This window comes from Trachinotus anak, unplaced genomic scaffold (genome assembly GCF_046630095.1).
Source record: "Trachinotus anak isolate AG129_WGS33_773 ecotype Australia unplaced genomic scaffold, CSIRO_AGI_Tana_v1 ptg000009l, whole genome shotgun sequence".
In the NCBI taxonomy this organism is placed as follows: Eukaryota; Metazoa; Chordata; class Actinopteri; order Carangiformes; family Carangidae; genus Trachinotus; species Trachinotus anak.
Genome location: NW_027273860.1, coordinates 9253771 through 9267296, shown reverse-complemented (window position 1 = coordinate 9267296; position 13526 = coordinate 9253771). Strand labels below are relative to the sequence as shown.

The 13526-nt window shown below is 39.6% G+C and overlaps 1 protein-coding gene across 1 annotated transcript; it reads left to right on the top strand.

Annotated features, from left to right (window-relative positions):
* Nucleotides 1–9013: 9013 nt before the first annotated feature.
* On the top strand, nucleotides 9014–12881 carry slc35g2b (solute carrier family 35 member G2b). The gene is made up of 2 exons (XM_071485093.1): nucleotides 9014–9503; nucleotides 10696–12881. Exon 2 carries the CDS (start codon nucleotides 10723–10725, stop codon nucleotides 11971–11973), a length of 1251 nt encoding a protein of 416 aa, XP_071341194.1. The 5' UTR covers nucleotides 9014–9503; nucleotides 10696–10722; the 3' UTR covers nucleotides 11974–12881.
* The last annotated feature ends 645 nt before the right edge of the window (nucleotides 12882–13526 follow it).

The following is a 13526-nucleotide window of genomic DNA, read 5'->3' as shown; positions in this document are numbered from 1 at the left end:
TATATTCTCATGTTATGGAGTGGCAATACAAGTGAGAGTGCATGCAATGATGTATTAGAGTCTCTGTTTCACTTGGGGGCTCCGGCGAATCCATAATCCCCCTAATAAATCACCATGTGCCCTGACCTTCCTCACTCCCACTACTCTATCTTTAGACAACACTGTTATGATGCAAATGATGATTATTTCTCTATCAAATAATGGATCATGCTCCTCTGATAATCTGGCCCCAAATTACATTGTAATTACTGGTGTGTATCACAGTGCTGCCACAGCAGTGATGGGCCAGTCTGGGAGAAGAGTCATGACTGGTCATAACGTCCTCCATCTCTCCACCTCCTCTCTCTGCTATCCAAGTAGAACCCACATCAAGTACTGAATATGATAAATGCATCCGATACATGGACAGCTTGTTTTGTAGCAGACTAGTGGCTCTACGAAGGACTTTGAAGGACACATTTAGTCGCAGGAGCTGCAGTCAATCTGATTTCCATTTGCTTTTGTTTGAGATTGATTTTATTCAGGCACTCGGTGGTAGAGGTGCACGCCTCAGTGGAATTTCTGTGAGACCGATGAAGTGTAAAACAGAATATCCTATTGATCCATTTCACTCTTTAATGGCTCTGTACAGGCACTGTAGTATAGTGATACTACTGTTTCATTTCTGATACCAAGCATCAGTAAGTTTCAAACAAATTCTGTCAGCATTATCCTGCTATCCCTCACCTTTAGATAAATTGGTCAGGCGGAAATATTTCAGTTAAAACTACTTATCACAATGTCTGTGACTAAAGAGCTGGCTGTTGCCTGGTGTGTGAAGTGTTCTTGTCAAATGTGTTTGCATATCATTCACATCAATTTCACAGTGTTTTTTTTCCAAGAAATTAATTGAATATGAATGCAACTTTCTAATGGAACATTTAGAATCAGAGAGTGTTCAGGGGCAAAATGGATTGAAATATAATCATAATAAAGATCTGATATGCTTCTGGGTTTAGTTCTCAGAAAATGCATTTTTTTTTAGGATTAGATCTCAAACTGATGTTTGATTTTGAACAGTGTAGATGTTTCTATGGGCGTCAGATTTGTGTATTGGATTCAGATACCCTTTCTTGAGCTAACTGCTGACCTCCTGATCAATACCACTATTGATGTAGATGCATCTAGTTTTAACTGCAGGTGTGAGTGGCTGATTTACACCATCACACCGCAGCCTTCGCAGCACCTACTGTCAGAAAACACTTTGATCAGTGTTGTTATTGTTCTGTGTTTCTACAGCAACTACAGCATGTAGTGCTCTCTCACACAGTGAGTGTGAGTTATTCAGTCACAGTTTGATTCATTTTGCACCTCATAATTTCACTGAAGCCTCCTTCGTGCTCTCCATAACAGCATGATGAATGCATTTCAACTTTAAGACATGCTATTGCATGTGCTGCTGCACTGTGATGACAGTAAACACAGCACAGCTACCTCTTCATACGGTCTACGATCTTTATATCCCTCCATGTAGCTTTAAACTACACAAGAAAACAGACAGGACATTCAATAAAACAGTGACCGTGGCAACATAATGATCCATTAACACATTTGCATAATTGTAACTGTAATAAATTGAGCAGAATATTTATTTATGAATTGGGATCAGACGAGGTGTTACATTTTAATGGGCAGACAGATGCAAAGAAAAGGGCATTCTCCTGAGAGGAAGTGTCTAGTCTAAAGCATCGCATGCATTATGGATCAGCACTCACACAAAGGCTGCTGTATCAGGCCTTGTGGGCCAGTCTGCAGCAGAAATCAGAAGGCGTTGAGGCACAGGCTAATCAAAACCAGAAATGGCCATGTCTTAATCACAGAGTGCCATAAGGTTGGCCACCTGGGGCAAAACTGGATGTTTCTGTTCCAGATGGTCTTTCTGATGATATTTTAAGATAGAAAAGAAGTTTATGTAAGGACACATTTTCTCTCAAATGTGGTAGTTTTTTGTGATAGATCTGATTTCCTAATAAGGGTCTCCAGTATAACAGGGAAGAAATATACATCCTGTTAAACAAGCATAGAGGTACCCACAGTTACTCACTCATATGCTTGACTCGACTTAACTGTCCATCCATGGTGAAAACTGAAGATGTCTCAACCACTTTGCATATGAAGCTTTTCAAACAGCAGACGACAGAGCTTTGTGTCATTCCAACCCTCTCTACCTCACCTCAGAGTGTCACTGAGTCATACATCTAAGCAACTCGAATCTCAGAAAAAAAAAAAAAAAAACTTGTTGAAGGCAATGTGCTACATCTGCTCAAGTGTCACCTATCAGATTGATTTCCACATAGTGGTGGGAAGGTAATACATTTATCTCATATCCACATGTCAAAGTATGTCTTCGTTTCTACTTCCCCTGGGCACAATAGATTGGATCCCATACATATATCTACCTTAGGCACCGTGTGACTTAAAGCCACTTGTAGGTGTACAACCAATTTTCCAGTATGACAGTTAAGTCATCCCTAAGGCTTCCCACAGGATGAAAAGAATATAATAAGGGTAACAGGTGGACAATATATTAATAGCAATCTAGTTTGTTGAAAGTATTTCCCCAGGCTGCTGTTAAGGGCCATTCTTGCCTACTAAAGTAAAATAATTTTTGACGGATGAAACTTGTTAAGCATCCAGGTGTATGCTAGGCAGTTTACTGATATCAGTTTAGTGCACTGAAAGCACAAGGGGTCTACATGTCCCCTGGTAGCTAGCTGCTTAACCAGCTAATGCCGAGCTAAATATATTACATGGTCTATTTTCACAAGCCTTATAGCATGCACGCACAGTATAGAGGGAAAATGGAAGATTTAAATAGACAATGCCTGTCTACGTACCCCTAAACTAGAAATTCCCAAAAACTACCCCACTCAAATACAGTTCATTGGGAATTATAAACAGGAAATCACCCAAAACAAGTGCCACATTGAATAAACCACAACATCAACAACAAAAAGAGTTTCTCTGAAGGTGTAAACTGTAATGTTAATTTTTAGGGGTAGTCTAACTTGCGGCCACAATATGGGAAGCTAATTGCTAAACTAAAGAAACACAACACATGTATTAGGAAGTGAACAGAGAATTCCTCAGAACAGGTACTGAAAAACAAAAAACGTTTCTTAGAGAATTTGTAAGATGTACACACATTAAAAGTCCACCATCTTGCAGCCAGAGTGTTAACTTGCTAGCTACTTAGTGAATTAGCTAATGTCACAACTGAAATTAAACAGTCTGAGATTGCTGTGTGAAGTCGTCCCTCATTGTCTCATGTGGTTTTGAAGTGGCCTTAGTTTGAAATCGTTCTTCTAAATGAGTGTGACTTGAGTTCAGAACAGCTGCTCTGGGAACATGGTTAATTAAAGTGAAACAGTAAATCGCTTGAAGTAATGTTATTGACTACTTAATTTTGCTTAGCAAATGCACTCTATGTATGATTTGTTACAATTTATTTTTGTTCTATGAAAAAACAATGTTCCGTAACATTTTCTCCTACATAATGGCTCAGTAAGCGTGCCAGTCAGAGTGCATATTTCACACTTTGACACCAGCTATAATTGGTGATTAAGAGTGCATACATTACACACACACACACACACACACACACAGACACACACACACACACACATTACAACCCATATCCTTAAGAAACAGACAAACACACATAAATGACAACTTTCCTCAGGCAACTCACAGAAAATAAATGAGACAAATTTTAAAGTGACCCATCTGCTTCTCCCACTCAATCATGCTAATCAAAGTCATAAGGTACAGCCTCGAGCTTACTGAAAGTAATGACAGTCCACAAGAAATTCCTCCCAAATGGTGCCGTGATTCAAAATTCCCTCAGAAAGAAACGATAAGCTTTACTGACTACTGAGTTATGAGGTATTCTCACAGGCCCTCTGAAGTCTCACAGCAAACCAGCTAAAAGAAAGAAAGAAAGAAAGAAAGAAAGAACATTAACAGCTGCTGGAAAGTAAATTAACAGCTGCTGGAGCTTCAGAATCCAATTATGCTCGGCCTTGGCTGCTTGATGAACTGATAATATCACAGTAAAAAAAAAAAATAATGTGTTGAAACTTCTCATCTGCCACAGTGGGTGTAAGTTTGATCAGAAGTGAGGAAAGGATTTTTTTTTTTGCTTTCTCCGAATAATAATCTTGGCACAGTCTAACTGGATTGATTTTTGGGTAGGTGTAGGATAGACAATTGCTCAGATATGTGAGCATGAAAATTATATTTAATTCATAAGTACATCTTTTGATCCTTCAATTAATTTTAGTGCACTTTGATTACACAAGGGCTCACTGATTTGGAAGAAATTACAGCAATAATCTTCAGAGGTACAGTAGACGCTCCTTCATCATTGTCTTTTCAGATTCTAATGGATGAGACATATTGTCGATGAACTCCTCCATGTGCTGTTTTCTTCCTGTGTATATTTGTGTTCTAGTTGAGGTGATACTTGTGTGAGATAAGAGTCTGTTTTGAGCCACACTTTGAGTCTTCGTCATACCATAACTATAGTAAGGACTTATGACAGTTCATTGGTTCACTATTCCTCATTGTTTTCTACTGAGTGTTATTTGGATTCAGTGGGTACCTGCCTCTAATACTGCAGGTGCCGCAGTGCAGCGCTCATAGTGTATGGTGGGATACATTTTGAAAGCATTTTTAATGGTTTACTAACAATTATAGAGTTACTTAGTGAAGTAATACATGCATTTGTTTTTCTTCACAATATTCACAATATCAGACGGTGCACCACTTTGATACGGACAGACTGAAATATCTCAAAGCCTATTGGATGGTTTATGACTGAATACTTTGTGTTTAGAGATAATTCACAAATGTTATCGTACTAATTTGCTAAACTAAGCTGGTGACCATGGTAAACATTATACCGACTAAACATTAGCCTGTTTCATTGTGAGCATATTAGCATGCTGACATTAGCATATAGGTAATATAGGTTTATCTTGTTAAAATGTGTGTATGTATTGAAACTAAAAAGAAACAAAGTTATGACATACATCATATTGTCTGATCTATGATTACACATGTTCATAGCTAATGTGACGAGATACATCTTAACAACTTTTGTGATGATAGAGGGAAACAATTATTTCGTATCCTTGTTTTCTTTTTAGGTCGAAACAAGAGAGAATATCAAAACAAAAAAGGAAGCTCCCCTTTAGGAAAGCAGGAACCCTCTTCTGCTCATACATAATTAAAAAGTCTTGATATAGAACAAACTTCTGAGTTGGCCCATTTATGATTCATGGAAGTGTGAGGCACTATTTGATTTTGGATTCAGCAAATACAGAAAACAAAGTGCCGGTAGCCTGCCAGTGGGGATGAGCTACTGTCAGAGCAATAGTCGCAGGTAGCATCCTGCTTGAAACAGTTTGGCTTGGTCTCTGACAGCTGGCTAAACAGTAACTGTGTGTGCTCAGTGATACATTTAAAATCTAACAGACTGCAGAATGATCCTTGAGTCATTCAGTATTAATCCATAAGAATTTACCTGTAAAGCATACTTTTAAACAATAGATACACTACAATGTGTTTAAAAAATTCAAATATTTTGTGTTATATTATGTATGCACATGCACACTGGTCTTGCTGATCAATAGGAAAAATGTCAGGCATGCTTGATCATATTCACTGTGGTACTCTCAGCCCTTAAGGTGAAAAAAACAAGAATCCCCATCTATTCTCCCCCCACCCACACACAAATTGCCTGTTTAAGGCACCATCTTCCATTTATTCCACTTTATTTGCTCTATGTCAGTGACAAGCCTGGTCTTGGCTTCCTCTCCAAATCCTTCAATTGCTGTGTAAGCGCGTCAGTCAGTCTACCAATAGAGGGGATAGTAGTTTGTTGTCTTCTGCTCTCCAACCAATAAAAGGGAGATATAACTGTTTAATCAATGACAGATGGCCTAAGCCCCAGACAGAAGATAAATGAGCCGCGTGCCCATTGTGACAGCTTTTTAGAGGGACCAGACAAGTAGAGGTAAAAAACAAAAGTGATCGATACAAAACACACCTCAAGGCTTTCATAAATTCTCCAATGTGCTCATCAAAAAACCAGCAGGGGTATCACAGAATCTCATTTTCAGTAGAAAACAGGAAACAAGAAAATAAAGAAAAGAGTAAGAGACATATGAGGTAGGCTATAATGGTTGCAGGGCCAGGTAAGCAATTACAGTTTGTGCTCCTTTGAGCAAGTGGGCTGCAAAGGTTTAGCCACCACTGAATTATGTGAAAGAAAGAGCTTGCAGGTACAGAAAAGAAAGAGCTTGAAATGTCAACCAAGCAAAAGTGCAAAGTCTGAGCTTCTGTTCAAAATCCCAGAGATCATGAAATTAGTCTGATGCCCTTTCTAATTTATGTTTTCAAACACTGTTGGCTTTGAAACAGAATTAATTCGATAACCCACTGAGCTCAACTACTGGCCTCTGCCTTTTCTTTTCCGTGGTGATATTACAGTAATATAGTGCGGGTGCTTTTGTCAATCAGTGTACATCTTTGCATGTGATTCCTCACAGAAATAGAACAAAGTTTACACATGACTTGAGATTGTTCCGCTGATTAACAGCATGTTGAAAGTACAACTGGAGCCTTGTTACTGTGAATACTTGTCACAAATTATCATTTATGAATGCTGGATTTTTATTGTCTGAAAATTGGCTGTGATGCAAAGATTATGCACTGAAACTTGTTGCATCACAGGACAAGTCTGAGCTACTATAGCCAATAAATAGCCGTCACTATGTGTTCAAGTCTGTTTTAAATTGTCACATCTTGCTGAATTTGAATGAATCATGCTAATATACAACATCCTCTAAGATCAGACAACATGAGGTATACAAGCTTCTCATAGAAGATTGTAATTCTAGTTTCTATAGTTGACAATACAATACAACCAATACGTTTTTATTTTAAGTATATGCCAGTGCAGCCTCTGCTAAAGCTGCCTGACATAAAAATTAGTGTATTCAGGATTGTGGTAATTTAACTTGTTGTCATCTCCCTAGATATATTTAGTAGAGCGGATTAATTCCCCTGTTAAGTGAGATTATGAAAAACCTCCAGCATTTCGCCTCCTTGAACTCAACTCCTTCATCAGTCTGAATTTTTCTTCAAGAAAATCATGAAAACCCTCCATGAATGTCTTATGGCGCAATTATGCACCCTGGATGGCAAAATGAGAAGACACTGCGCTATTGCTCCCCAGTTTTCATTGTGGTTCAGTGAGCTGTGAGGCAGTTTGGAGTTTACAGTGTTTTTTAGTTTTCATCCTTCAGCTTTTTCCTGTAGCACAGACAGTGCACGCTTAGGCAGTTACAGCTTCATACACACCCCAGTAATCAATTTTGAACGTCACATGTGGAAAATTGAAATGTTCCCTTATTAGCTTGGAAATAAAATAAAATAAGAATGAAATGGCAAGATACAACCAGCTAAAATCAAAGAAAGTAATACTGAAGGTCACAAGCAATTATATAGATTTAAAAGGAATTGTTCAAAAAATCTTTGGAAAACACAAGTTTTTCAACAGTTAAATCAGAAGATCAAGACCAATCTCATGCATGCTCATTAAATGTGAAGCTACAGCCAAGTGAAAGCTGGGTTAGCTGAGCTTAGCATAAAGATTGAAAGCAGGGAAAACAGATAGCTTCTATCTGTCCATATTAGTAAGCCTTATAGCCTTAACATTTGGACAGAGCCAGGCTTGCAGTTTTATCCCTTTTACAGTCTTTATGCTAAGCTAAAGCTAACTGTCTCCTGGCTGTAGCGATCTTACCGCCAAACTCTCACCAAGTATTTCCCAAAATGTTGCACTATTCCTTTAAAGGAAGAGCTTTGCACTCATTCTGCAATATCTCTGTCACAGCAACGTAAAGATGAATATATAGCTATAACTGCATAACACAAAAGTATGACAAGCCCAGGTAGTTCATTATATACCAATAATTGTAAAATATCCATCCTTCATCTTAGTCAAATATACCTCAGCATTCACTTTATCTAAATGATCTGACAATTCTTCTTCTCAAGCGTATTTTGGACAGCCAGTGCATACTCATCACTGCATTATTTTACTATAGAGACCCATAATCTCTTTGTGTCCTGTAAAGCTCCATACTATTCCATACTATTCATTTGTTCATAAGATAATAAAAGAGTCATATAATTTTTATAGGTCAATTATATGCCTAGCAGTTAATATCACCCGCTGTCAGATTTATGTTGACTGTAAATAGCTAAATGTAAGTGTTGACACAGAGTTAATTGCCACAGCATCACAAATCACCATCCATGGCGCTATGTACCAATCAAAATCACAGTCATGTGAGGCAGTGGCAGCTAGTGGCAGTATGATCTATATTACCAACTGGGGTCCCTGTTGCATTGCCTGGGGGGTAAACTGAACAATCTCATTTTAGTGCTTTCAACTCCCCCCATCTTGAAATGGTTATAAATGTATGTCTGTCTTTCACCAACCTGCATTCAGCATGCGCCACCCACCTTTTGCTTCTGTACAAGGTAGTTTTACATTAGTAGTCTGACTGGTACATTTGACCACCTTTATGCAAAATAGATCATTGTATTAAAGTGATTTAAAGAAAGACAGAAATGTAGCCTATTGTTCTCGGGAAAAGAGACTGGCAGGAACAACCCTCAAGAGCGTCCTCTTGGTGCAAATGAGACGATTCCAGAGAGGATTATGGGAATTTCAATCACTTCAAGCTGTGACACCAAATTAAAGAAGTAGTCAAGTTCATCGTGTATTTATTAGTGTGCGGTGCAACCATGCATATCAGAAATATACCCCAACCTTTAAACATGACTTCTATGACATATGAAATGAAATCAAACTGACATATGTTGAACATGATTGTGATCTTCTGTTTCCTTCATTTCAGCATAGTTAACATAGACAGGAAAATCAAATCTTCCTCCTAAAGTGACCGGGTTGTAATGTTTTAAACACGACGACGACGACGATGATGATGATGATGATGATGATGACTGACCGACCGACGCACATCCCTTTTCCCTTCTGAGAGATGACGAAAATGAGCGGGGTCTAGTTGGGAAGCAGTCTTGAGGTGGAGGAGCAGGAGGAGAAACCACTGGCTGTGACAGTGACAGTTGTCCCCCCCCCCGCTTCATCATCATCATCATCATCATCATCACCCTCATCATCAGCAGCAGAAGCAGAAACAGAGGCAGGAGCAGGAGCAGGAGCGGGAGCGGGAGCAGCGTCTATCGACAGCCTGGAGAACAAATAAGCAGCACGCATCTTGAAGAGGCGAGGGGCGCTCCGTGCCAGGGGGAAGATGGGGAAATGGCACTTGACCAAATGTAAGGATCAAGAAATCAGACGAGACCATCACTTATGACACAAACCCGGGTTTATGCATCTATAGGAACTTTTTAAAGAAAACAAGGTAAGACAGTTAACGACGTTATATCACTCGGTTAATACTACAATGCAAACGCCTTATGGGCTACAGGACCATTCTAAAAAAATATGCCAGTTTCTATACCAGTTTTACCTTAAATTAAACAAAAAATAAAATCCACAATAATTAGTGTATCTAAAGGAAAAGCTGTTCGTTGTGTTTTTCGTTGTGGGGCTCAAATATTTCGTGCATCCCTGAAAATAATCATTTTGTCTGGTTTTGTCACATAAAAATATGAAGCCTTTGTTAAATTGGTTGTAAGCTTTCTTTTCAGTCTCAAATACACGCAACATTTGCTTTACGCTCTTTTACACCAATATTGTTTGTCATGGATTATTATGAAGTTACATTAATGTATCTTATATTTCAAAAACGAGGAGCGACCGCATGCAAGAGGAGAGCAGGCGAATGAGAGTATCTATCTGCCCCCTTGTGGTTTTGATTCATGCTACTGTATGTCCTATGGGATTTACAAAATGAATGATTGTAGAAATAATCTTGAAAATATTTCGTAATAACAACAGTGTTGTTATTATTTTATATATTTTTCAGGTTTTTAAAAAATACATATATATTATTTACTCAGTTTTATGGACAGTCTGTAATCTCGAGTTTAAGACAAATCCCATTGCTTTTATGAGGGAAGCATCAGAAATATCTCATGGTTGTTAGAGCCATTCAAGCTACTCAGCACCATTTAACCCTTTCACATAGTCCTTTTCCCAGGGTTTGGTATTTTATGGTGGGCAACTCCATTCATCTCTTAAGTGGCCCACATTCATGTATCATCCCCTCTGTGGTTTCCTGTTATGTAATTTCATCCCCATCAGACTGCATCAGCCTCAGAATGTTTGCTGCTTGGCTTATATGAGCTTGCATGGGATATATATAGATATATAGATATATATCTATATATCTATATATATATAGAAGAAACTCAACAGGAGTGAGGCTAGGAGGTGCAACAAGGGCTGAGGTAGGGGTGATAAGAGTGTGCTTTGTCTGTGAGCATGCATGTGTGAATTTGTGTGTGTTTAGATGTGGAGGGTGGATACCGAGAAAACAAGTGATCAGTTATGCAGAAAAAAAAGTCTATTTTGACTAATTAGTAAAAAAAGAATAGATGAATGTTGTTTCAGCATAATTACGCTGTAATGATTTTCATTTCATTTTTCAGATTACCCCTCCTGAAGCCTAAAGAAACATGGATGTATCTTCATCCTCTCTCCAGTATGGATCAAAAAAGCGGGTTAAGATTCACCCAAACACAGTGACAGTGAAATATGCCACCCACTTTCCCCAGCCTGGCGATGAAGGGTATGATGATGCACCCTCTTTTGAGGACTTTGGCGCCTTCGCAGAAGCTAATACGGGAAAGAGACTGGTGTCAGACAGTAAAGGTGGCAGGACTTTCTTTGGAACCATGGAGACCCAGCCTAAGCAGCCAAGTGTGCAAAAAGACAAGGGGGTCGGGGGCCAGCTGGCTAGCTTTGGTGAGGCGAATGTGTTGGCCTCCAGGGTGACCTGGATGGCCTTGTTTGGGGCTGCGGTGGCTCATGGTTGTGTGGCACTGATTACTCGTTTAGCAGCTGACCGCTCTAAGGTGCCCTCCCTCGAGCTGCTCTTCATCCGGTCTGTGATCCAAGTGCTGTCCATCCTGGTAGTCTTCTACTACCACGAGGCCCCCTTTGGTCCTAAGGGCTACCGCCTGCGTCTCTTCTTCTACGGTGTCTGCAACGTAATCTCCATCACCTGCGCCTACACCTCCTTTGCCATAGTACCGCCCAGTAATGGCACCATCATGTGGCGTGCCTCTACCACAGTCTTCAGTGCAATACTGGCCTTCCTGCTCCTGGATGAGAGGCTGGGCTACACAGATGTGGTCACAGTGGTGGGAAGCGTGTTTGGTCTGTGCCTGGTCATGGTGCCAAACGTAGCAGACGAGGAGAAGTCCAGGCTGGGCTTTTGGAAGGAGGCCTTTGGCTACACAATGACAGTGATGGCCGGTTTGACAGCTGCCCTCTCCATGATCGTCTACAGAGCCATTAAGGAGCGCGTCAGCATGTGGACGGCGCTCTTTACCTTTGGCTGGACGGGCACAGTGTGGGGTGCCTCCACCATGTTTATCATGCAGGAGCCTATCATTCCTCTAGATGGGGAGACCTGGGGCTATTTAATTGGGATCTGTATCTGCTCTACCGTGGCATTCCTCGGAGTATACTATGCTCTAAACAAGTTTCATCCAGCCTTAGTTAGCACCGTGCAACACCTAGAGATAGTGGTTGCCATGTTCCTCCAGCTCATTGTTCTGAGGATGATCCCGTCCGTCTACGACGTCATCGGAGGCCTGGTCATCATGATCAGTGTGTTCACCCTAACAGGAGTCAAGCTGTACAGGGTGAGCAGGGCCATTCGGCAGGATTATCAAGAGATCCTAGACTCACCCATCAAATGAGTTTAGAAATGTCGGTCTATTTGTTTACAATGTTGCTTGGTTGTGCAATTTAAAGAATGTCTGATGATTTTGTATCGTTGTGTTGTTGGAAGAGTGCCAGTTGTGTAACTAAAGTCTTAATATTGGTGTGTGAAATAAAAGACAAATGTAATGTGGTGACTGTTTCCCCATGAAAATAACTACTTTAATGTCAAATTGTATCACAGACCAAACTTTCAGCAAAAAAATAAGAATCCATTTAACTTTTGTGATTTTTTTTTTTTGCTCCAACATTTTATATCATATTGAACCTGGTCATGTGAGTGGCAGTGTAAGAAGATCATTTTAATGATACGCACCTTTCATAATCATGACATCAGCAAGGCTTGTCGTATCCCTCTCTTGTCACACTGCCACACTTGTCACTCTGTGTAAATGTCAGCCCAGAAATCATTCATACTACATACAAGGAATGAAAGAATAAAAATAAATACCACCCACCTTTCATAAAATAACTGGTATTGATTTTCTTAGCCTTAAACTGTTGCTTGCCAAGATCTGTCACTGTTCATGGAAAAACATGGAAGCCTTTATGTGCTGGGATTGAGGCCTGTCAAATACATTGTAACTGAGATTGTCTTTATTACAATTTGCAAGTAGACTCTTCAAGTCTCTGGAGATCAAATCTTACATTGCGCACAGGACAGCAAGCAGTCTCTGTTATCACATATACTATTTTCTCCCATCAACATTCTCCTTTCAGTGTTTTTTCTCACTGCCTTTCACGTATGTTCTGGCTCCCAGCAGCTGGTTTATACTTAATGCCAGTGATTACATCCCTAGATGCTGCTTCTGTTTACTTTCAGACGCACATCAAACTAATGCCCAGAGGCAGGTGCACTGTATTGAATTAAAGTCCCCCTTAACAACATGAGACCATCTGCTTTTTTCTGTGGTGGACATTTCCTTTCTCTGTGGCCAATGCAGTCAGTCTCTGGGATTCCCCCGGGGCAAAGCAACAGTGATGGAATGAAATAAGGACATGATGATGATGCAGAGTGGAAGGAAGAGGACATGTTGCATGTTCAAAACTGAAACAGCATGTATGTTTCACTAACAGCCCAGCAGGTGGCATTCACAAACCACTTCATTACTTTGACAGCCAGAGCAAGCAGACTTTCTCACAGTAAATAATGGTGATAATTAGTGGTTAGCAATATTTAGCTGAAGATATTTTTTTTGCATCAAAACAATTTGAACACCTTCCTCAAAACACTTCTCATTTAGTAAGAAGAAGCCAAGTTATTTCACAAAATAATGACAAAATACTGTTTGAAATTTTATGGCTGATTGTACACAGTATATTATCTAATATATGATAAATCTATGACTCTGTGTTGAATGTGTAATATTATTACACAGAAACAGGAAGTAATCAGTCTTGTGGTTATAACCACACCCTTAACAGAGGTGTCTGAAATTAAATAATATTGAGTGTCAATATCAGTGACAGTCACAGTGATAAATGGTGGGTAAGCTACAAGCTCCATTTATTCACAACCAAAAGGTGAACA

Coding starts and splice junctions, on each gene's coding strand:
- slc35g2b (XM_071485093.1), top strand. CDS start 10,723: ATGGATGTATCTTCATCCTCTCTCCAGTATGGATCAAAAAAGCGGGTT.